We start from the raw sequence: 26,489 nt of genomic DNA, 5'->3' as shown, positions 1-26,489 counted from the left end.
AGTGGTTGGCTAATCCGGTGCCGGTTCTTAAGAAAAACGGCACTTGGCGTATGTGTGTGGACTACACAGACTTGAACAAGGCTTGTCCAGCTGATCCCTTTTCCCTTCCCCGTATTGATCAGATTATCGATGCTATGGAGGGTTGTGACCAATTGTGCTTTCGGGGTGCTTACTCTGGTTATCATCACATCAAAATGGCAGTTAAGGACCAGGAGAAGACAGCATTTATAACTCCCTTTGGAGCCTTCTGCTATGTATCTATGCCTTTTGGGCTTAAGAGTGCCCAGGCGACTTATCAGCGATGTGTTCAGAATTGTCTTCATAAACAGATTGGGCGTAATGTTCATGCATACGTGGACGACGTCGTGGTGAAGTCTAGGAAGGAGGAGACATTGATAGATGATTTGAAGGAAACCTTTAATAACCTTCGGGTTTATAAGATGATGCTTAATCCGGCCAAATGTGTCTTTGGTGTTCTGGCAGGCAAGCTCTTGAGTTTTCTGGTGTCTAACAGGGGTATTGAGGCTAATCCGTAGAAGATCACAACTATCACCTCACTAGCTAAACCGGCGTGTATTAATGATGTTCAGTGTCTGGCGGGCCGGATTGCGGCTTTGAGCCAGTTTATCAGTCGTCTTGAAGAGAAGGCTATCCCTTTATATCAGATGCTGAAGAAAACGGATGACTTTGTCTGGAGCGACGCAGCTGATAAGGCATGAGGATTTGAAGAGATAGTTAGCTGAACCGCCCGTCCTTGCGGCTCCGGTTGATAAAGAGTCTTTATTGCTATATGTGTCTGCTAATGCCCGAGCTGTTAGTGTGGCTATTGTTGTGGAGCGCAAGGAGGCTGGAAAGGACTATCCGGTTCAGCGGCTGGTTTATTATATCAGTGAGGTGCTCATCGAATCAAAGTAGAGGTATCCGCATTGGCAGAAACTGGTGTATGGGGTTTTTATGGCAAGCCGGAAGCTCAAGCATTATTTTCAAGGTCATCCTATCATGATGGTTAGTTCAGCCCCTCTGGGGGATATCATCCACAACAGAGAGGCGACTGGCCGGATTGCTAAATGGGCTATTGAGCTTGGACCTCACGGGATAAAATATACGCCTCGCACAACAATCAAATCACAAGCACTTGTGGACTTCATCAACGATTGGACAGAGTTGCAGGCACCGGAGGAGAAGCCAGATAACACGTACTGGACTGTTCATTTTGATGGGTCCAGACAATTGGAGGGCTCGGGGGCTGGAGTATTAACTTCCCCACGAGGTGACAAGTTTTGTTATGTTCTCCGCTTAATGTTCGCTTGTACTAACAATGCAGCTGAGTATGAGGCCTTGCTCCATGGCATTCAGATGGCTAAGGAGATGAACTTAAGCCAAGTTAAGTGCTTTGGTGACTCAGACCTGGTGGCTCAGCAGGTATCTGGCCCTTGGGATTCTAAAGATCCACTCATGGCTGCATATCGACGAGAGGTGGATATAGTGGCTGGTCATTTCAAGGGTTATCAAGTTGACCATATAGACCGGCGAAAGAATGAAGCAGCGGATGCTTTAAGTCTCCTAGGCTCTCAGCGCAAACCGGTGCCACCTAATGTCTTCCTCGACGTACTTCATAATCCGTCGGTCAAGATTCCCACAGAAGAGGAGTTGGCCATTCCTGACCCGGAGGCCCAGTTGGTGGCAACACTTCATGTTATACCGGATTGGACAGTCCCATACTTGGCCTATATGAACCGGGGCGAGTTACCAGGCGACGAAACCTTGGCTCGGCAGATAATCCGGCGATCCAAGTCAATGACCATTATCAATGGAGAGTTACATCGTTACAGCATGACAGGGGCGATTCAGCGTTGTGTGTCTCCTCAAGAAGGTTTTGAGATTTTACGAGAGATCCACAAAGGTGATTGTGGTCACCATGCCGATTCAAAGTCTTTGGTGGCTAAGGCTTTTCTTCACGGTTTTTATTGGTTAACGGCTCATGCTGATGCTGAGGATTTGGTAAAGAGGTGTGACGGTTGTCAAAAGTTTGCACGCCGCGCTCATATTCCGGCTCAGGAATTAAGAATTATTCCAATTACTTGGTCATTTTGCAACTTGGGGGCTAATATGATCAGACCCTTTAAGAGGTCCAAGGATAAGAAGACCCATCTATTGGTGGCGGTTGATAAGTTTACCAAGTGGGTAGAGGCAGAACCGGTCAGCAAGTGTGATGCGGCCACGGCGGTTCAATTCATCAAAAATGTGATATTCCGGTTTGGCTTTCCACACAACATTATAACTGACAATGGTACTAATCTGTCCAAGGGTGCCATGGAGGAATTTTGTCAACGTGAGCACATCCGGCTTGATGTGTCATCAGTGGCTCACCCTCAATCTAATGGTCAAGCAGAAAGGGCAAATCAAGAGATTTTGAGAGGAATCAAACCCCGGCTTATGGTTCCTTTAAGGCGGACGTCGGGTTGTTGGGTGGAGGAGTTACCTTCTGTGTTATGGAGTATCAATACCACACCAAATAGATCAACGGGTTACATGCCTTTCTTCATGGTTTACGAAGCAGAGGCGGTTCTCCCCAGTGACATCCATCATGACTCGCCCCGAGTGACGGCTTATGTTGAAGCTAATAATGAGAAGGCATGTCAGGACTCACTGGACTTGTTAGATGAGGAGCGTGATCTTGCAGCAGCATGTTCGGCGATTTATCAACAAGATCTCCGATGTTATCACAACCGCCGAGTTAAGACCAGAACTTTTCAAGAGGGTGATCTGGTGCTTCGACTCATCCAAGATCAGACTAATATGCATAAGTTATCCCCACCTTGGGAAGGACCTTTTGTGGTCAGCAAAAATCTGCCAAACGGGTCATACTACCTTATCGATATTCGAGAGCACAAAGACTCACGCAAATCGGAGGAGGAGACCCAGCTGCCATGGAATATAGCTCTTCTTTGGCCTTACTATACTTGAGCCACGGGCTCTTCTTATGTACATACTTATGACAATGTATATGTTATATAATAAACTGTAGCCTCGGCTAAAGAGGGGTCTCTGTTCTTTTTACATCATGTGTGGTTACATGGGAGTTTCTACTCACAAAGCGGAATTCTGTTAACCCGGCCTATAAGGCCACACGGATACTAAGGAAATCATTAGGGGGCTTGGTTGTATTTGAACCATAGCTACACCTCTTGATCGGCTTAAGACCAAAAGGGGACATCACTAGGGGGCTTGGTTATATTTACACCATAGCTACACCTCTTGATAGGCTTAAAGCCAGAAGGAAATTATGTGGAACCAAAGAGAGTCTGTTGCATAAAGCACAACTCAAACATAGGTAACCACTGAGCATAGCTCAAATATTACTTGGGGGGCTCCTTGCTTCTCAAAGAACAACGAGCTTGCACCCTTGTAATAGGCTATCAAGCCAGGCTTGGAAGCCAGGTGTATTCACCTAAAACCCCGGGTTATCCTACCTCTTTAAGTAAGTCACTCCGTCCAGGTAAACCTGGTATGAACCATCAAACGTTTGACAAGTCAATCTCATAGACCCTGAACTTGTCAAAGTTAAAACGATGATTGATTAAAGATTGAGGTCCATCTTAAAAGGCTTTGAAAAATGGTTTAACTCAGTGGCCTGGCAGCCCATGAAAAGCCTCGATTTAGGGCCTGGCAGCCCATGAAAAGCCTTTCATATTTTTCTTATATTTGTTGTAAATGTTTTAACCTATTTTGATAAAGGGATTTATGGATATTTTCTGATAAACCGGTGTTTATTACAACCTGGCATGACTTTCAATGCTAAGTTGTCAGTACATGGTCAGTTTTAATCGGGTGTTTGTTGCTCTGGTCTGGTTTTGACTATAAGTCACTAGCATGGTATAAACAGGTGTTTATCATAACCCGGACGGTTTGGATATAAGCTGGCAAAGACAAAAGGAGTCATCAAGATTACATACTGGTGTTATCACCCTTGTTATCACAACAGTTGGTAAGCCAACAAGATATACCACAGGTATCATCTGTTTTATATCCAATTGTTACAACCTTGGTTTGACACTCAGGTTATGGATATATTTTGGGTATCATAACCCGTCCAGTGGTAAACCGCTAGGATATTTTCAAATTTATTATGTGCAAGAACAAGTTAAAATAAAGCAACTATGGGTTATGCATATAATAGATCTCAAAAGCCACGACACTAAGGAAACAATTGGGTACACCTTCTATCACAGATCCGAAGGCAAGATCTTTGTTGCCGAGAATGGAACCTTTCTAGAGAAGGAGTTTCTCACAAAAGAAGTGAGTGGGAGGAAAGTAGAACTTGATGAGGTAATTGTACCTTCTCTCGAATTGGAAAGTAGCACATCAGTGAAATCCGTTCCCATGATGCCTAAACCAACTAGAGAGGAAGCTAATGATGATGATCATGAAACTTCGGATCAAGTTACTACTGGACCTCGTAGGTCGAACAGAGCACGTTCCGCACCAGAGTGGTACGGTAATCCTGTCCTGGAAGTCATGTAATTAGACCATGGCGAACCTACAAACTATGAAGAAGCTATGATGAGCCCAGATTCCGACAGATGGCTTGAGGCCATGAAATCTGAGATAGGATCCATGTATGAGAACAAAGTGTGGGCTTTGGTGGACTTGCCCGATGATCGGCAAGCCATTGAGAATAAATGGATCTTGAAGAGGAAGACGGACGCTGATAGTAGTGTTACTATCTACAAAGCTCAACTTGTCAAAAATGGTTTTTGACAAGTTCAAGGTGTTGATTACGATGAGATTTTCTCACTCATATCGATGTTTAAAGTTTGTCTGAATCATGTTAGCAATTGCCGTGTTTTATGAAATTTGGCAAATGGATGTCAAAATTGCATTCCTTAAAAGATTTATTAAAGAAGAGTTGTATATGATGCAACCAGAATGTTTTGTCAATCCTAAAGGTGCTAACAAAGTGTGCAAGCTCCAGCAATCCATCTATGGACTGGTGCAAGCATCTCAGAGTTGGAATATATGCTTTGATGAGGTAATAAAAGCATATGGTTTTATACAGACTTTCGGAGAAGCCTGTACTTACAAGAAAGTGAGTGGGATCTCTATAGCATTTCTGATATTATATGAGGATGACATATTCTTGATTGGAAATGATGTAAAATTTCTGGATAGCATAAAAGGATAATTGAATAAAAAAATTCAATGAAAGACCTCGGTGAAGCTGCTTATATATTGGGCATCAAGATCTATAGAGATAGATCAAGACGCTTGATAGGACTTTCACAAAGCACATACCTTGATAAGGTTTTGAAGAAGTTCAAAATGGATCAGTCAAAGAAAGGGTTCTTGCATGTGTTACAAGGTGTGAAGTTGAGTAACACTCAAAACCCGACCACGGCAGAAAATAGAAAGAGAATGAAAGTCATTCCCTATGCCTCAGCCATAGGTTCTATAAAGTATGATATGATGTGTATCAGACCTATTGTGTACCTTGCCATGAGTTTGTCAAGGGGGTATAATAGTGATCTAGGAGTGGATCACTGGACAATGGTCAAAGTTGTCCTTAGTTACCTAAGAGGACTGAGGAAATATTTCTCGATTATGGAGGTGATAAAAGAGTTTGTCGTAAAGAGTTACAAGATTTTACACCGATTCGGATGACTCTGAGTCTCAATCTGGATACATATTGAAAGTGGGAGCAATTAGCTAGAGTAGCTCCATGCAGAGCATTGTAGACATAGAAAATTTGCAAAATACATACGGCTCTAAATGTGGCAGACCCTTTGACTAAACTTCTCTCACAAGCAAAACATGGTCACACCTTAGTACTCTTTGAGTGTTAATCACATAGCGATGTGAACTAGATTATTGACTCTAGTAAACCCTTTGGGTGTTATTCACATGACAATGTGAACTATGGGTAATAATCACATAAATATGTGAACTATTGGTGTTAAATCACATGACGATGTGAACTAGATTATTGACTCTAGTGCAAGTGGGAGACTGAAGGAAATATGCCCTAGATGCAATAATAAAGTTGTTATTTATATTTCCTTATATCATGATAAATTTTTATTATTCATGCTAGAATTGTATTAACCGGAAACTTGATACATGTGTGGATACATAGACAAAACACCGTGTCCCTAGTAAGCCTCTACTAGACTAGCTCGTTAATCAAAGATGGTTAAGTTTCCTAACCATAGACATGTGTTGTCATTTGATGAATGGGATCACATCATTAGGAGAATGATGTGATGGATATGACCCATACGTTAGCATAGCATATTGATCGTTCAATTTTATTGCTATTGCTTTCTTCATGTCATATACATATTCCTTTGACTATGAGATTATGCAACTCCCAGATAACGTAGGAATACCTTGTGTGCTATCAAACGTCACAGCGTAACTGGGTGATTATAAAGATGCTCTACAGGTATCTCCGAAGGTGTTTGTTGGGTTGGCATAGATCGAGATTAGGATTTGTCACTCCGTGTATCGCAGAGGTATCTCTGGGCCCTCTCGGTAGTACACATCATGAGAAGCCTTACAAGAAAAGTGACTAATGAGTTAGTTGCAGGATGATGTATTACGGAACGAGCAAAGAGACTTGCTGGTAACGAGATTGAACTAGGTATGAAGATACCGACGATTGAATCTCGGGAAAGTAACATACCGATGGACAAAGGGAATAACATATGTTGTCATAACGGTTCGACCGATAAAGATCTTCGTAGAATATGTAGGAGCCAACATGAGCATCCAGGTTCAGCTATTGGTTATTGACCGGAGAAGTGTCTCGGTCATGTCTACATAGTTCTCGAACCCGTAGGGTCCGCACGCTTAACGTTCGATGACGATTTTGCATTATATGAGTTATGTGATTTGTTGACCGAATGTTGTTCGGAGTCCTGGATGAGATCACAGACATGACGAGGAGTCTCGAAATGGTCGAGAGGTAAAGATTGATGTATAGGACAATGGTATTCGGACACCGGAAGTGTTCCGGGAGGTACCAGGTATATATCGGGCCACCGAAAGGGGTTCCGGACGCCCCCGACAAAAGATATGGGCCTTTTGGACCAAGAGGGGAAACACACCAGCCACAAGGGGCTGGTGCGCCCCCCCCCCCCCCCCCATATGGGTCGGCCTAAGTGGAGTAGGGAAAGGGAAGGAGGAAAGGAAAGAGAGGGAATAGGATTCCCCCTTCCTCCCCCCTCTCCCCTCTTTCCTTCCCCCTTCCGTATACAAGGAAAGGGGGAGGCCGAATTGGAGGAGGCCCCCAAGTAGGATTCCTCCTACTTGGGGCGCCCCCTTGCTGCTCCCCGCCCCCTCCCATCTATATATATGTGGGGAGGGGGCGCCTAGAACACACACAAATAATTGTTAACCGTGTGCGGCGCCCCCCTCCACAGTTTACGTCCCCGTTCATATCTTCGTAGTGCTTAGGCGAAGCCCTGCGCGGATCACTTCACCATCACCGTCACCACGCCATCGTGCTGACGGAACTCTCCATCGACACTTTGCTGGATCAAGAGTTCGAGGGACGTCATCGAGCTGAACGTGTGCAGAACTCGGAGGTGTCGTACGTTCGATGCTTGATCGGTTGGAACGAGAAGAAGTTTGACTACATCAACCGCGTTGTCAAACGCTTCCGCTTTCGGTCTATGAGGGTACGTGGACACACTTTCTCCCTCTCTTTGCTATGCATCTCCTAGATAGATATTACGTGAGCGTAGAATTTTTTTTTAAATTGCATGTTCCGTTTCCGAACAATTCGCCTCTACTTGGCCGTCGAAGACCGCACCAGAGTACCTTTCTCTATCCATAGTTACCAAAGTTATCTCTTTGCAATGTTGGTGAAGGGCCAAGTGGGCTCACACTTCTCAATGTAAAAATAGTGCACTTGTATTGACCCTTGTCCAAGATCTCGCACTTCCATAAAAACCCTGTAGTGTAGCTTGGTATGGGTTAGTGGCATATGTGCACCTAATTTTGTTGTATGGATCAAAAAGACAAAACTAACTTTGGAAGAAAGGGTGCACTGAAGCGGAGCCCAGATTAGATTTAGTCGTGGATGAACTAAATTTAGTTGTGGAGGAACAAAAATTACAACTCTTGTCGTGACTTAATTAGTAGCCTTGCCTCAGATGCGCGAGATGGTGACAGGAGGGTTTTGATTTGTTGTTGAAAAATCTCGCTCTTGCGCTCATTCGAGATATTTGAGGCTACGAGCATGATAAGAGAAGCCACACTCTTTCCCCTGCCTATACCAAAAGCGTGGGGATGCCTTTGCCTAAACCAGTAGAATTACGTAGCAAAGGGGTGATGCATGAGTGAAACTTTCCCTTGCTGCGGCCTGGTCGGCAGTTGCAACAAAGTGGCCCATGTTTTCCCGTCGATCGGAGGCTGTGTCACGCCGCTGTTTATGCTGCCGTGGGCTAGGTATTCAGTTGGGGAAACCGGAAAGGGACGCGGCTGCCGTGGGCCGGACGCGCACAACCCCTTGTCCCCCCCGGGTAGGCGCTCTGGACTCGCCGGCGCCCACGGACACGCGACAGAACCGATCGAGCTGATGGGGAGTCCATTGCTTTGATGGATCTCTCTCTCTCTCCGGTGTACTCGTTTGCTCGGCAAAGCTGGAGGCAGCACCCACTGGCGTTCTTGACATTTTGGTCTGCCTCAAGTCCCAACAATAATTAGCCTCTTTTGAAATTATGAGAAAGAAAGCATCGTATAGCAACACTATCGTGTTAGGGTGTCTTCGAGTTGTAAGAAGCAAGTCAAACTTTTGTGGCCAGAAAAGCAAACAAGTCAAAGACATCGCGGAGGAACCGGAGCTACTGAAGCGGCAATGCTACACGCACGGGCCGATGACTACGGAATCAACGGACTCTGATTAGCTGGCATGGTTTAATTGGAGATTAAGGGTGAAACGGGGTCCACCTCCATGAAAATCAGGGGGCGGAGGTTAATTAGTGAGAATATTCCCGTAATCCGTCCGTGATTGTCCGTGTGTCTAGGATTTTCGCTACTGAAGGGTCTGACGCCCTGACAGTGGGGCAGTGACTCGCTGTACAAAATCTGGCCGGACAAGGAATCCCTACGCTCCTACCGCAACTAACTCTGACGTACCGTACAAAATCTAGCTGGACAAGGAAGCATGCCTCACGGGCACGCGTGTTTGACTGCCGCCATCGGGTTCTGGATGGATCCCTGTACAAAACCAGAGCCTCTCACATAGTTTGATCTTTATGCCTTTAGCATCCTAAACACAATCGGACTGGGAAGCTACAAAAGACACGAGATCAGTCACATCACACAGATAAATGCAGCACGCACAGTACAGAGTACTCCACATTGACGAGCCATTGGCGGTGGACCGGTGACATGCCGCTGACAGAAAATTGACAGTGCTCCCCTCCCGTGGGACGGCGAGGGGACTCGGGGTTATCTATGGAGTTAAAAGCATGGGGAGTCCTACGACTTATGCAGAATGTGATAATTTGGTCCTAAAACTTGCATTTTGACCCTATCCAGTCCCAAAACTTGTATTAAATGTGCAAATTTGGTCCTGACCAATCACAGAGCGACAAGTGGACGCCTGATACCGACCCGGTCGGCACACAACATTTTGCAAAGAGACCCTTGTTAGGTTGATCTCTCCACCGAGTGGGCTCAACGGCCCATCGGGCCCTGATCTATTCGCGCCCTGATCGGGGGCGCCCAACCGTTCTATGGTTGGTGGGCCCCTGTGACCTGCGATATATAAAGAGGTGGGGGCCGGGGCGCACGGTACGAGGTTCACCGCGCCGCCACACTCCCCACCGATATCCCCTTCCGATCTAGGGCAATCGCAGTGCTTACGGGAAGCACCACTGCCACCTCTCCATCTCGATCCCTCTGCGATCACCGGCCCCTACATCACCATGGCCGGCTCTGGATCGAGCTCATCCGCACCCAAGGAAGGTAGGTTACCGGAAAGATCTAGCCTACCACGATCCATAGGATCTATCAATGGTATCAGGCCATCTTGGTTAGATGTTTTTCGATAAAAAGATAAAACAAAGAAAGAAATAGAGATCCCCTCCCCCCAAGAACCCTAGACAGGGCAAAGAACGAATCCTTCAAGGAAACGGAAAAAGTAGCGCCGCTGCAAGGCCGCGCCGTTCCTCTCGATCTCGATGCGCATCGGCAAGCCGAGGCATCGAGAAGAAGAACACCACCCCTTTTCAGGGGCAAAGATCACCACCACCAATCCATTCGACGGTGGCGCGCTCACCGCAAGGGGAACGCGCGACCGGCGAAGGGGTCGGCAGGGGCGCAGCTGCTCCGTCCATCTAGGTCGCCGTCGTGCGGTAGTTGCCTCTCTTTCTCTCTGTGGAGAGGTGGTGGATGGAGACAGTAAAAAGAAAAGAAGGGGAAGGGGAAAAGAGTGCTCGCGCGGCGCGGTGGCGCGTTGTCGTTGCTGGCGGCTGGCGGAGCCCCGACCCGCTGCATCACAGACCAGGCGAGGAGACAGATCGGAGACGAGCTCCTCTCTCTCTTTCTGCCACGGGAGGCTCACGCAAAGAGAAGGAAAGGGAAGGGAGAGGCACGCGCGGCATGGTGGTAGACGCTGTCGCCGGCGGCCGGTGCTCTCGCGCGGTGGCGCTCGACGCCGTTGCCGGCGAAGTCCCGTGCGGGACAGAGGCGAGCGGCGCGTGCGAGGCGAAGAGGAGAGAAAGAGTGGCGCTAGGTCTCGGTCGGGCCAGCTGCCGGTGATTTTGTGCGACCGAGGAGCACGGGCGATCGTCCGATCGAGTTCAACGGTCTGGATTGAAAACCTAGCGCTGGGATGGGCCACTGGGCCGAAAGTGGGCTCGCGCGGCTGGGCTCTGGTAGGCTGGCGCGCTGAACAGGCTGCGAGTGGCTCAGAGAGCAGGCCGTGGGCCGCTTTCCTTCGCTGCAGGCCTCGCGCGCCAGGCCGACGCAGGGGCTCAGTTGCTGTTTTCTGTATATAAATTTCCAGTGCTTTTGTCCATATTTTGGGTAGATTTACAATAGTTTTTTCTCTGCAATTTTTTCCAACGAAAATTTTGTTTAGAAAATAGAAAAGTAAACAGAAAAAGTTTCTGAAAATGAAAATAGAAAACTTTCAGAAAAAGAAATGTTCATGAATTTTTATTAAAAAATAATAAAGTTCATGAATTTTTAAAGGAAAAGATTCTGTAAAGAATTAAAAGTTCATGAATATTTTTCCGCTGCGTAAATAATTAATGCTCTTTTACACAGAAAATAAAAGTTTATATAGTATTAAGTTTTTTAAGAGCATGTTAAAGTGATTATTAAAATGAATATGATTATGTTATTTTTTATGACCAATGTTGTTTAATGACATGATCATGTTTTATTATTGAAATTTAAAGATGCATTTATTTCTAATATTTTGCCCAACGGTAATATAGATTTAATTGCATAGACAATTATATGTTTAATTTGACCAACGTTAGATTAATGCATATGATTGTTATATTGATGTCACTTAAATTGTGATTTCAGGAGGCTTTCACTTGATGAGTTGCCTAAAAGAAGTCCCGACACTCAGAGGTGACAACCACACTGAGTTGAGGAAGAAAGTTGAACTGGCGTTTGTTTGTGTTGATCTGGACTGGGTTCTGGATGAACCACAACCGGTCAGACCTACAGAGCCAGTAAGAGAGGCTACTGAGGATGATGCAGCATGGGCTAAAAAGAGGGGGGGATTATGATCCTTTGAAGATTTCCTACATCATAGACAACCAAAAGTGGGTCAATGCAAATAAAAAATGCATGGCCTTTATAAATAATACAATTGAGAGCACCATTGTGGGCTCCATTGCAGAGTGCACTTCCGCAGGGGAGTTGCTGACAGAAATAAAGAGTCAGTTCACTGTCTCTTCAAAGATATATGCCACCCAGGTGTTAAAACAACTTGTGACAGAACAATACACAGGTGGTGGAATAAGAGAGCACATCCCGAGGATGAGCAATATGGCAGCAAAGTTAAAGCCCATGGATGAGGATCTGGAGATCAAACCAAAGCTCCTAGTCCATCTGGTCATGGCTTCACTGCCAAAGGAGTTTGAAACTTTTGTTGTGAACTATAATATGTCACCTGGAACATGGGACATAGAAAAGACAATTGATATGTGTGTCCAAGAAGAGGACAGACTAAAAGCTTCACATGGTGGAACACTCAACTATGTGAAGGATCATAAGAAAAAGAACTACAATCAAAAAAACAAAAATTCTCCTTCAAAGCCACAAGGAAAAGCTCCCTATCAGCATCAGCGTCAGCAACAGTCTTTACCAGTGGACAAAGACCAATGTCTCCATTGTAAGCAGACCGGGCATTACAAGAAAGACTGCCCTGTTTGGCTGAAGTCCTTAATGGCAAAGCAAGGTAACAACATTGTTTCCTTAGTTAATGAATCCTTGTACACACATTTTTCGAAATCTACTTGGTGGATTGACTCAGGGGCAACTGTTCATGTTGCAAATTGTTTACAGGGATTCCATTTGACCCGGACTACGCTAAGAAGAGAAGGAGGCATTGAAGTAGCCAATGGAATAAAAGCGGAAGTTGAAGCTATCGGCGACATCTCCTTGGAGTTAGCTGATGGATTCAATCTTCTACTTAGAGATGTTCTTTTATGTTCCTTCATGTAATAGAAACTTATTTAGCGTTTCATGTTTGGACAAAGAAAATTATGAGTGTTATTTTGGACATGACAAGTGTGCCATCTGGTATAATAATGCTTATGTTGGTAATGCTTTACTACATGATGAGCTTTATTTGTTATCACTTCGTGAAAAAGTGCATTCTGTATGCAATGTGAATGAACATGTTTCCGCGTCGAATAAAGTACAAAATAAAAGAAAGAGAACATTCGACTCATTGAAATTATGGCACTGTCGCTTGGGCCATATTTCGAAGGGGAGAATAGAAAGATTAGTCAAAAGTGAAATTCTTCCACAGTTAGAATTCTCAGACTTAGAACAATGTGTAGATTGCATTAAAGGAAAGTATATAAAACAAATCAAAAAAGGTGCAATCCATAGCACAAGCACACTAGAAATCATCCACACTGACATTTGTGGACCATTTTCGGTGAAAAGTGTGGATGGATACGACTCGTTCATAACATTCACAGATGATTACTCTCGCTATGGTTATATTTATCCAATTAAAGAAAGATTTGAAGCATTGGATAAATTTAAAATATACAAAGCTGAAGTTGAAAATCAGCATGATAAAAGAATAAAGATAGTAAGGTCCGGCCGTGGGGGAGAGTACTACGGTCGGCACACTCCATATGGCCAAGTCCCTGGACCTTTTGCAAAGTTCTTACAGGAGACTGGCATAGTTGCCGAGTATTCAATGCCGGGTGAACCTCAGCAAAATGGGGTAGCTGAAAGGTGCAATCGTACACTTATGGATATGGTGCGTAGCATGATGAGTTATTCCAACTTACCATTGGGATTATGAATGGAGGCGCTTAAAACCTCCATTCACATTCTCAATAGAGTATCAAGCAAGTCGGTGCCCAAAACATCGTACGAGCTATGGACAGGAAGGGTACCCTCCCTACATCACTTCAGGGTGTGGGGGTGTCCTGCTGAGGCCAAAATGTTTAATCCAAACATTGCAAAGTTAGATCCCAAAACAGTAAGTTGCCACTTCATTGGCTATCCATACAGATCAAAAGGTTTTTGTTTCTACTGCCCAGACAGATATACAAAGTTTGTAGAAACGAGACATGCAGTCTTCTTTGAGGACAAAATGATGAGGGGAGCTTGGTAGCTCGGAAAATTGATCTTGAGGAGAAGAGGGTGCATGCACCTAATCCGATGATTCAGGAGCCATTTTTCTCACTACCAGTTGCAACTCCACCCATGACAACTATGGGGGTAGACTCGGAACCTGTCCGTTAGGAGCCGACTGAACCCGTTGTTGAGCATGAAAGGGATGTGCAACATCAAATTTTAGAAGAAGTGCCAGAAGTTGAGGCACAGAACGTGCCAGAAACTAAGGCCCTTAGAAGGTCTACAAGACCAACAAAGTCAGCTATTTCTACTGACTTTAAAGTTTATAACACAGAAATGGTTCATATGGAAAAAGATCCTACCTCACATGAAGAAGCCATGAGAAGCTCTCATTCATCGAAGTGGATGAAGGCAATGGAAGACGAGATGAAATCGATGAGTTCCAAAGATGTTTGGGACTTAGAGGAAATTCCTAAAGGATCCAAAACAGTAGGCTGTAAATGGGTCTACAAAATTAAGTATGACTCTAAAGGGAATATAGAAAAGTATAAAGCATGACTCGTGGCAAAAGGATTTACACAAACACAAGGGATAGATTACAATGAGACATTTTCTCCAGTCTCATATAAGGATTCCTTCAGAATCATAATGGCATTAGTTGCTCATTTTGATTTAGAGTTACATCAAATGGATGTTAAGACGACATTTCTGAATGGTGAATTAAAAGAGAATGTCTACATGAAATAGCCTAAGGGTTTTATCATGGAAGGCAAGGAAAATATCGGATGCCGCCTGAAGAAATCCATTTATGGATTAAGACAAGCCTCTCGATAGTGGTATCTAAAGTTTAATCAAACGATTAAAAGTTTTGGATTTAAAGAAAATATTGAGGATAATTGCATTTATGCAAAGTTTAAAAATGGGAAATATATTTTCCTAATCTTGTATGTGGATGATATCCTGCTTGCTAGTAGTGATGTTAGTCTACTACAAGAAACAAAGAAATACTTATCCTCAAATTTTGACATAACATATCTTGGTGAAGCATCATATGTTTTGGGCATAGAAATTCACCGAGATAGGAACAATGGAGTCTTAGGACTATCGCAGAAAGCATATTTAGAAAATGTTCTTAAAAAGTATAATATGCATGCGAGTAAAGCCACACTTGCTCCTATAGTCAAGGGCGATAGTTTTGGGAAATTCCAATGTCCCAAGAACCAGTACGAGATCAATCAAATGAAAGCAGTACCATATGCTTCGGAAGTTGGCAGCTTACAGTATGCACAAGTGTGCACTCGCCCTGACTTAGCTTTTATCACCGGGGTACTCAGTAGATATCAAGCATCCAGGCATGGAGCACTGGAAGATGGTAAAGAAACCATTGCGTTATGCACAAGGCACGAAGGATTACATGCTAATATACAGGAGACGTGATTCCTTGGAGATAAAAGGGTATTCAGACGCAGATTTTGCGGGGGACAGAGATGATAAAAAATCCACGTTAGGATACGTCTTCACTCTCGCTGGGGGAGCTATTTCGTGGAAAAGCTCCAAACAGTCAATAGTTGCATCATCCACAATGTATGCAGAATTCAAAGCATGCTTCGAAGCCACGGGGCAGGCGATATGGCTAAAGAAATTTGTACCCGACTTAAAAGTGGTAGATTGTATTCACAAACCACTAAAGATGTACTGCGACAACCAACCCGCGGTATTCTATGCTCACGACAACAAGTCGAGTAATGCTGCCAAAACAATAGAGATAAGGTATTATGTTCTGAAAGATAAAATCCAGGATCAAACTATAAGTCTCGAGCATATAAGAACAAAGGATATGCTTGCGGATCCGCTAACGAAAGGCTTACCACCCAATGTGTTCAAGGAACACATAGCCGGCATGGGTTTAAGGGAAAGCCTTATGATTCCTGGATAGGCCCAAAAGGAACATAATTTGCTTCTGATCATAACGTATGTTGTAGCTGAATGATTCTAACGGCAATTAAGCTGTGACGATGAAACATGCTCTATGTACCAATATGTGATGAAACAAATAAACTAGAAAGTATAAGGTTAAAAGTAAAAGTTGAGATCAAGGGGGAGAATGTTAGGTTGATCTCTCCACCGAGTGGGCTCAATGGCCCATCGGGCCCTGATCTATTCGCGCCCTAATCGAGGGCGCCCAACCGTTCTATGGTTGGTGAGCCCCTGTGACCTGCGATATATAAAGAGGTGGGGGCCGGGGTGCACGGTACGAGGTTCACCGTGCCGCCAGACTCCCCACCGATATCCCCTTCCGATCTAGGGCAATCGCAGTGCTCACAGGAAGCACCACTGCCACCTCTCCATCTCGATCCCTCTGCGATCACCGGCCCCTACATCACCATGGCCGACTCTGGATCGAGCTCATCCGCACCCAAGGAAGGTAGGTTACCGAAAAGATCTAGCCTACCACGATCCATAGGATCTATCAACCCTTGCCTTTGGTTTGAATCTACCCGCACTACAGCAACGGTGAGCACCTGAGTGGAGTGGAGTGTTGCTTGCAATCTAGGACTGGAACGGCTTCTGTTGTTTTTTGACCAAAATTCCTAGTAGTTAGTTAACATGATGGCTACTAGTACTACCATGCACGATGAGTGTTGGGTGTTGTTATCATGAAATTTTTGGTTGAAGATTCGATTCCGCAATGGAGTATTTGGGCTGAAGAGTTTCAATTTTGGGGATGGGGTGCTCGAGTGTTTCTAAAGCATGGTTATGCTTGTCTAGTTTTACACATCCTTTTCTATCCAAGACACATTTTAGACGCCGCTGTCAGTTCAATTCATTTAGATGCTGCTGTCGATTGACGGTGGTGGTATATAGCATTATAGTTTTGTTTGTTTAATGATGCTTTCTAATGTTTCACGCTCCTAAATTATTGTTCGAGCAGAGGACTAGAAGGGGGGCAAGGTAGGATTCATTTTGAGATAATCCTGAATCAGGGAAAATATTGACTGATCTGTGCAACTATGATGAATTTTGAATCAAATTTTAGCTCATTTCTTTGATTTGTATGCGTGTTTGCAGGTGTATCAGCAATCCATTGGAGTTGTCTGCAATCTAGACTGGCCGAGATCGAATTTCTTGGTGCAGGTGCTCGATGATTCTGACGATGCTGCAACTTCTGCTCTTATTAGAGAGGAGGTTGAGAAATGGCAACGGGAGGGTGTTCGGATATTGTACCGGCACCGGGTGATCCGTGATGGCTACAAGGCTGGAAATCTCAAGTCTGTCATGAACTGCAGCTACGTGAAAGACTATGAGTTTGTTGTTATCTTTGATGCTGATTTCCAACCACAAGAAGATTTCGTGAAGCTAATTGTGCCCCATTTCAAGGTACAGCTGAAAATTACACACTCCCATGGGGCATTATTATCTAATGATGATGAGCCCATGAAAGTTCTATCATCTGACTAGCTGCGTGTGTGACTTTCATGGCAAAGAGGATGTTGGACTAGTTCAGGCAAGGTGGTCTTTTGTAAACAAGAATGAGAACTTGTTAACTAGGCTGCACAACATAAATATGTGCTTCCACTTCAAGGTGGAACAACAGGTTAATGGGGCATTCCTCAATTTTTTCAGTTTCAACGGAACCGCGGGAGTGTGGAGAATTAAGGCGCTCGAGGACTCTGGAGGATGGACGAAGAGAACAACAGTTGAAGACATGGATATTGCTATTCGAGCACATCTAAAGAGATGGAAGTTTCTCTATCTTAACAATGTTGAGGTACTGGAATAATGTCTCTTATGGTTCATGAATCTTCTGTATGGTACTCAAATCTTTACTGATCATTCAAACTATGATACATGAATTTCCCTTTCAGTGCCAGTGTGAATTGCCGGAGTCATATGAAGCATACAGAAAACAACAACATCGATGGCATTCTGGTCCAATGCAGTTGTTTAGACTCTACTTTGTGGACATTATCCACAGACTCCGAACCACCTGCGCCCGTGCCTATCGAATCCGGCTCGGCGCCGATCATGGAGTTTACCTTCGCGGATATCTTTCAGCACTCGCCCCTTGGCAAAATACTGAACTCATTAAGGTCTCTCTCCTTGTCAGGAGAATCCTGGACGAACTACGTTCGGCAGGATTGGGATGCGGATGACGAAGAAGCTCACCGCCCACCCACCATCCACTTAATAGCCACTGTCAACGACTTAACCGACATGCCGGACCTCGACTCCGAAGACATCAACGGTATGGACGACGATGCAGGAGACGAACAGGAACCACTGCCCACAGGGCACTGGACACCCACTTCATCATATGATGTATACACGGTGGACACACCCAACGAAAACAACGACGAGGAACAGAAGGACGCAGCGAAGGGTTGTTCCCTTGAGAAGCAGTCAAAGCGGCGGCGTAAACGCCGCTCTAAATCCCGCCTCGGCAGAAACAATAATCATATAGACCCAGCGTTAGAGTAGGGTGAACCATCGCCAAACCACGGCAACAAGGAGAATCAAGCCGAACAACCCAACCCCGTCGAAGATAACAATCCGGACGACATCACACCGGACAGGCACCCGGAGCAACAGAATGCCCATCAAAGGCTGGTTGCCACTGCGAGGAGTTTGAAAAAGCAGAAGCAAAGGCTCAGGGCTGCACAAGACACACTCAAAATCAGATGGAGTGAAGTACTCGACACTGCAACGAAGTACGGCAGTAATCGCCACACCAAGAGCTATCCGAAGCGAAAGTTGCTACCCGAATTCGATGAGGAGGCCTTAGATCCTCCGCAATTAAAAAATAAAATGGCCATCCGGTCGGATAGACGACCTCATAGCCAACATAAAGCGGCAAACGGCGCCGCACATAAACCAGTACGCGATCCGCGTAAGGGCTCGCATCAAAAGGACGGCGCAACCAGATCCATCTATGGACCACGCAAGCACGCTCCAACATACACTACAACACAACAAACATCCGAACACCACGGCACACCCAAATACAGGGGTGCCGCACACCCCCTATGTTTCACCGACGAGGTGCTGGACCATGAATTTCCAGAGGGATTCAAACCCGTAAACATAGAGGCGTACGACGGAACAACAGACCCTGGGGTCTGGATTGATGACTACATCCTCCATATCCATATGACTCGAGGAGATAATCTCCACGCCATCAAGTACTTACCCCTCAAACTCAAAGGGCCAGCTCGGCACTGGCTTAAAAGCCTCCCCTAAAACTCCATTGGAAGTTGGGAAGAGCTTGAAGACGCTTTTCGGGCAAATTTTCAAGGGACTTATGTCCGACCACCGGATGCAGATGATTTGAGTCATATAACTCAACAGCCCGGAGAGTCATCCCGAAAGCTTTGGAACAGGTTTCTTACTAAAAAGAACCAAATGGTGGACTGTCCGGACGCCGAAGCCTTAGCAGCTTTCAAGCATAGCGTTCGCGACGAATGGCTTGCCAGACACCTCGGCCAAGAAAAGCCGAGAACAATGGCAGCATTAACAAGCCTCATGACCCGCTTTTGCACGGGCGAGGACAACTGGTTAGCCCGATGCAACACCAGCGACCCAAGTACATCCGAAGTCAGGGATGGAAACGGGAAATCACGACGCAGCAAAAATAAGCGCCGGAATAAAGAAGACAGCCCGAAGAGCACGGCGGTAAATGTCGGATTCAAAAGCTCTCGGCCGAGTCAGCAAAAGTCGCCCTCCAAAGGCAACAAAGACGAACTGTGCAGCCTGAACAAAATTCTGGACCAAACATGTCAGATCCATAACACCCCCGGTAAACCCGCCAATCATACCCATAGAGAATGTTGGGTCTTCAAGCAGTCCGGCAAGCTCAACGCCGAACACAAGGGTCAGGAGTCACCAAGCGAAGACGAGGACGAGCCTCGCAAGCAAAGCACTGGGGAACAGAAGAAATTCCCACCAGAAGTCAAAACAGTAAACGTGTTACACGTGATAAAGGGGAGAAACAAAGCGGCACCCCTAGATAAATATGCCCCAGGACCTATCACCGCGGAGTTCTGCCACTGGTCGTCCCAACCGATCACTTTTGATCATCGGGATTACTCAGCAAGTGTCCGGCGGGCAGGATGGGCTGCCTTGGTATTAGACCCAATAATTGACGGACACCACTTCACACGAGTTTGGATGGACGGCGGCAGCAGTTTAAACTTGATATATTAGGACACAGTACGCAACATGAGGATAGACCCAGCAAAAATTAGCCATAGCAATACTTCCTTTAAAGGAGTAACGCCAGGCCCAGAGGCTCATTGCATGGGCTCCTTGTTACTAGAGGTTATATTCGGCTTCCCCGATAACTTCCGTAGCAAAAATTTAACCTTCCAAATTGCTCCGTTCCAATGTGGCTATCAAGCACTACTCAGACGCGAAGCTTTCGCTCGCTTTAACGCAATACAGCATTACGCTTCCCTCGTTCTTAAGATGCCCGGTCCACGTGGCATTATTACAGTCAATGGAAATATTGAGTGCTCCTTGCACGCCGAAGACAACGCGGCCGCCTTGGCAGCCGCACACTAAACGGCCTCACCAACTAAAGCATTTGACAGGTCGTTAAGACCACGAACGCGGTTAGACGAGTCCGGCACAGCTATATGTAATTAATACAGGTTTGATGGCCATACCCCTAGTACAATACAAGGGGATCAACATGCGCAAACAAGTGCCAATTCGGCTCAATCTTACTCATTCTGAACTATATATTGTTTATTTAGTATAATTTACCTTTTGCACGGCAACTTTTCAATTAAAGTTCCTCTCTTTTACAGATGATCATCGTGCTACACCCGTCTAGAATACGGCACAACGGAGACACAGGCGCAGACGTGCAGCAGGGACCTGTTCCAAGGATTCTTTTTAGATTAAGACCCTGCGTAAACCTTTTTTACTGTCTCTTGTTGATACACACCCCTCGGATTCTCAGTACAATTGAGAAGGATGCTGGCGTGTTGGCATGTGGCCACGTCAGAATAATGCACGTATCTGGACACCAGGGGCTTATTACAAAGGGCACTGTTTAGGCCCGGTTTACACCATAAAGACCGAATACCTTAGGGAGTGTTCGGTGTCGCGAGTTAGGCCTTATATGCATCAGCTCCGAATCATGTCTTTGGTCAAATGTTGGGTTTGCCCGGCTCCTGTGTTTTGCTGCCATACGTTCCGCTTCATCGGCTAAGGCGGCACCATGAGAACTACTGCGATTGTGCCCTAATTCATCCGGACGAGCACCTCACTAGAGAAAGCCAAAAACTGACTGTCATGATATAGCATGAGACTGGTCAACCACTCGATGACCTATCGGAATCTTCGAGATTCCTCCGCCTTAACGAAGGGCCGTTTCCCGGCCAGGCATGTACGCACCCCGAATTCGGATGAGTGCGGAGCCACCAGGAGCTATATAGTAGCCCCACTGTCAAACTCCTCTGGCTAAGTGAAAGTGTTAAAGCATTATAGTCCGGTTGCCTCGTCCGCTGCGCTATCACCTCCATAATGGACCAAAACATTGGGTTAAGTGTGAAAATGCGTCTTCTGCGAACACCCCTGCATTATATGTGTGGGGGCTGAAGCCGACAACTGCAATCTTTTAGGTTATATACATATATACGTAAACAGCCACACAGGAGGCATCATAATACTTTCGGGAAAAAGTATAAATACAACCTTGATAAACTTAATAAAACATTGTTTTTACAATGGGAATACATGTCATTCAAACATAATATTCTTCGACCACTGGACCTCTATCGAACGAGCGCCTTCAAAAACATCTTCAAAATAGTGCTCGGCGGCCACTCGGCCTATGGCCGAACCCTGCACCGTGACAGCGGTGGCATCAATCTCTGCCCAGTATGTTTTAACACGGGCAAGGGCCATCCGCGAGCCTTCTATGCATGCCGACCTCTTCATCGCATTAATGCGCGGCACCGCACCAAGGAACTGCTGCACTAAACTAAAATAGTTGTTCGGCTTTGGCCTTTCCGGCCACAGGTGATCCACAACAGACTTCATGGCGAGTCCGGACAATCTATTCAGTTCGGCCCATTCGGCAAGCCGATCAGCCAATGGAAGCGGACGCTCTGGAACATTAAATTGTGACCAGAATAGCTTGTCCACTTCACGATTTGTTTGATCTCGGAAGTACTCGGTCGCATCGACAGCACTCGTCGCTAAATCCATATATGCATTCGCCGAACTCCACAGCTGGTCCAAAGGGGCATACTAAGGATCTCCAAACTTTCTCCGCAGCATGAAGGGTTTCCCAGCCGCGATATCCCCGGCTTGACGCAGCTCCTCCTTCTTCGCTCTCATGGTGGAGCGGGTGTCTTTGGTCGTCGTGGCGGCCTTTTCCAGGTCCCTCGCCTTCGCCGGGTTTTCCTCTTCAAGAAGCTGGCAATGGTCGGCAGTGTCTTTTAACTTTACAGCCATCTCGGCCATTTTCTCTTTGCTCTCGGCCTTTTTGGCTCTTAACTCTTTGGTCGCCTTTAAAGCAGCCGCATTACTACTCCTCGCTTGCTCCTTGGCCATGGAAAGCTCCGCCCGAAGGGTCTCCACGGCGGCAGCCCCATCTGCAGTCACAACATATTAAAGATACCGGCATCATGCTACTCTTACTATGAGACTTCACTAGAAAATTCACCTACCCTACGCCTCGTCAAGCCGCTTGTTAACAAGAACGATGTCGGCATCGGCCGCATCCAGTTGTTGCTTTAGTTCGGCAACCCTATCAGTCCGGCTAGACACCGATGCCTCCACCACCTGTACGTAAAGGCAGTCTGGTTATGACTGGGACTATGACCTCTGTTTGCCGCCGTTTTCAGCGACAACTAGAGTCTCAGGGGCTACTATCTACACAGAGCACATCTAAAAATGTGTGGTACTTTCAAAAAAATATACATCATTCCACGTACTCAAAATCCGTCAGTAGACTCATAAAGGCTTCATGCAGCCCGCTTTAGGCGGACGAAATCTTTTCAATCACCGTACCCATCAAGGTGCGGTGCTCTTCTGAGATAACCGCCCTCTCCAGCAGATCCCTCCGTACATCCGACCGCATACCAGATGGTGCCGGACTCTTTTGATTGCTCTCTTCAAGAGCCGGATACGAGGGACTTCGGGTGGCCATAGGATTACCTTCTGGCCTTACCGGATCAGGAGAAACTCTCCATGACGACACTTCAAGGTCGCCCGCTTCTTGAGCTGGGGAGTCCGGGGGAGGCATTTTGCTCTCCATCATCTCCGGAAGAAGATCCCCTGAAGACGAGCTCAGCTGATAAGGGCTAAGATCTGAACTGCAAGATAAATGCTTCAGTTATTTTCCTAAGAAGTAAGGTAGGATATCCTCAATATCAAGTACTTTTTGATTACTTACAGCTCGTTAGAGGGCCGATCCCCGCGCATGCATTGTACGGCTAAAGCACCCTCCAAGGCGGGGCCCTCTGGTGGAGATTTCCTCTCCCACTTGGAAATCTTGGTTTCTGGATCTTCGGAGGTAGTCCTCTTCCTTCCCCGGGGCGAGCGGATGTTAGATTCTTCCCCTGGGTTATCCTCCTTCATGGAGGTGCTCATTCCCTCGGTTGAAATAGGTAGCGGTGGAGGCCTGCTTTCGCCCTCTTTATTCCCCCCTTCATCTTCCTTTGTGGGCACTAGGCAAGGTGCTAGATCAAGCATCTTTTCCAGCACTGGATTGTCCAAGCCTTCAAGAAGGGGGGCCGAACACCGGATCATCTTCGCCTTTGTTATCCAGTCCTAGTCAAAGAGTGATTCTTCAGAATGATGTCATGATAAATAAAAAGGACAGTGTGTTCAGCCAAGGGATTACTTACTTGGGCCGCGGTGCGGTTGCTGCTTAGGCCCACGTCCTCGGTAGTGTCCGAACACTCTATTTGAGGTCCGAAGAACGATTTGTACATCTTCTCATGCGTCAGGCCGAGGAAATTCTGAATGGCGCGCGGTCCTTCTGGGTTGAATTCCCATAGGCGGAGGGGCCGGCGTTTGCAAGGCTGGACTCGACGAACCAGCATGACTTGCATTACCATAACCAAACTAAAATCTCCCTCGAAGAGATCTCAGATGCAGCTCTGCAATATGGGCACGTCCTTGGCTGGACCCCAGCTCAGTCCCTTGCTGACCCATGACATCAGTTGTGGTGGAGGACCCGAGCGAAAGGTGGGGGCAGCCACCCACTGGGCACTTCGGGGAGCTGTGATGTAGAACCACTCCTGTTGCCATAATCCGGACACCTCTGGAAAGGAACCCTTTGGCCATGGAGCATCAGCAATTTTGCTTATTAAAGCGCCTCCGCACGCTACATACTGTCCCTCGACCATCTTCGGCTTCACATCGAAGGTCTTGAGCCACAAGCCGAAGTGAGGGGTAATACGGAGGAAGGCCTCACAAACGACGATAAATGATGAGATGTGAAGAAGGGAGTCCAGGGCCAGATCGTGAAAATCCAGCCCGTAATAGAACATAATACCCCTAACGAAGGGATCTAGAGCGAGGCCTAGTCCTCGGAGGAAGTGGAGGCGAACACAACGCTCTCGTTGGGATCGGGAGTAGGGACGACCTGCCCTCGGGCGGGCAGCCTATGCGATATTTCGAAGGTCAGATATCTGGCTTCCCTCAACTTCTTGATGTCCTCCTCCGTGACGGAGGAAGGCATCCACCGGCCTTGAAGGCTGGATCCGGACATGACTGAAGATCTGAAGCACCTGACCTGGGCTTTGGGTGTTAGAACTCGAGGCAGGGGAAGGATTCGATTGAGCACGAGAGCGAAAAAGTAAAAGCCTTGCCCCTTTATAAAGAGGGTGAATATCAAGCGTCCTCCTCGTGGCCGTTTGGGACTTGCCTAAAATCTAGGAGTCCTAGGCACGGTTGGGTTACCCACGTCCGTATTGATGAGAATCCCGTAATAAGGGGAACACGATCTCTACTTTGACAAGACGTGTCAAGAAACCGTCTCGCGTTATGTGCGGAGCTGGTTAAGGAAAAACGGTACGAATAATTACCGGGCCATGGCATAATGTCATGCTGCCAAAACGTGTCAGCGAATTGGATTTGTGGAAATATTATTCTCTCTATGGTGGTATGTGGAATTTATTTTGCAGGGTCAGACACTATCCTTGTATTCAAACTCTTCTGTGATGTATTCGGAGGAGGAACCCGCCTTGCAATGCCGAAGACAACACTGCGCGCCGGACTCATCGTCATTGAAGCCTGGTTCAGGGGCTACTGAGGGAGTCCTGGATTAGGGGGTCTCCGGACAGCCGGACTATATCCTTTGGCCGGACTGTTGGACTATGAAGATACCAGATTGAAGACTTCGTCCCGTGTCCAGATGGGACTCTACTTGGCGTGGAAGGCAAGCTAGGCAATACGGATATGTATATCTCCTCCTTTGTAACCGACCTTGTGTAACCCTAACCCCCTCCGGTGTCTATATAAACCAGAGGGTTTTAGTCCGTAGGACAACATATAATCATACCATAGGCTAGTTTCTAGGGTTTAGCCTCTCCGATCTCGTGGTAGATCAACTCTTGTAATACTCATATCATCAAGAATAAATCAAGCAGGACGTAGGGTTTTACCTCCATCAAGAGGGCCCGAATCTGGGTAAAACATCGTGTCCCCTGCCTCCTGTTACCATCCGCCTTAGACGCACAGTTCGGGACCCCCTACCCGAGATCCGCCGGTTTTGACACCGACAGTAGGCATATTTTGAAAGATGAGTTCTCTTTTCGGGAAAAAAATATGAGTTTAACTGCATTATATAGAGCACACCCTTCAAAATTTAGTTCTATTGTAAGTATACTTGGTTTAGGTTTGTCCTTTTCTTGCGGTTGACAATATTTTAGTTGCACTCGGTTGGATAATTAAGTACAGTTTGATTAATATGACAAGTCACATCGGCAGGATGAATATTTACAGGGTTGATGATTTCCCAGGAAGCACAAGTAGGATGTATGTTTGCAAGTTTCCTTGACTAAATTATAGAGTTATATACATTTTGTTCTGCTTGAAGTTCGGTCAATTAAAGTCATTTTGACTCGCCTATTGTTTAATGGTTCTATTTTGATCATATAATTAGCTTTACATTTTGACTTGCTCGCTTTGATAAATTCCATTCTTACCAAGGGTCATCGTTTATGCATTGCCTCCTCTTTTGCAAATTTCAATGAAGTTTAATTGGTAAAAAGTAACAGTACTATCAAATTTGGGGCAAACTCTATTAGTCTCGAAATAAACTGGTCATGTGTCGTTTGTACAAATGCGTGAATTCGTTTTGATCAGCATTCTTAGTTTCTTACACCTGATGAGAACCCTTAGTTTTCAAATTTTAGCCACATATATTTATGTACCACTGAATGACACATCACCTATCTTTGTTGCAGATTGGGTTCTGGAAGAAATTCAACCTGATATTCCTTTTCTTTCTGCTCCCAAAACTGATTCTGCCCTTCTATTCTTTCACTCTCTTCTGTGTCATACTTCCAATGACAATGTTTGCTCCTGAAGCTGAGCTACCTGCCTGGGTGGTGTGCTACATTCCAGCACAAAACCATGGCCGCTTGCTTGCTTGGCGGCGGCGGCTTGCTGGACGGCGGCGACGAGCTGCAGGTTTGAGCAGAGAGCGGAGCAAGAAACAGAGAGGGAGTGAG

General features: G+C 46.1%; 1 protein-coding gene across 1 annotated transcript in view; it reads left to right on the top strand.

The window, feature by feature from the left end:
• The first annotated feature begins 15,148 nt into the window (after nt 1-15,148).
• LOC119358022 (probable xyloglucan glycosyltransferase 1) overlaps nt 15,149-26,489 on the top strand; it is a 15,675-nt gene continuing 4,334 nt past the window's right edge. The window contains exons 1-6 of the mRNA XM_037624753.1: nt 15,149-15,166; nt 16,864-17,172; nt 17,282-17,563; nt 17,661-17,753; nt 22,489-22,509; nt 26,223-26,448. Of these exons, the coding sequence (XP_037480650.1) occupies nt 15,149-15,166; nt 16,864-17,172; nt 17,282-17,563; nt 17,661-17,753; nt 22,489-22,509; nt 26,223-26,448 (949 nt within the window). The remainder of the gene's footprint in view (nt 15,167-16,863; nt 17,173-17,281; nt 17,564-17,660; nt 17,754-22,488; nt 22,510-26,222; nt 26,449-26,489) is intronic.

Source organism: Triticum dicoccoides, chromosome 2A (genome assembly GCF_002162155.2).
Source record: "Triticum dicoccoides isolate Atlit2015 ecotype Zavitan chromosome 2A, WEW_v2.0, whole genome shotgun sequence".
Classification (NCBI taxonomy): Eukaryota; Viridiplantae; Streptophyta; class Magnoliopsida; order Poales; family Poaceae; genus Triticum; species Triticum dicoccoides.
Note: the sequence above shows the minus strand (reverse complement) of the source record. Positions and strands in the feature narration are given on the sequence as shown.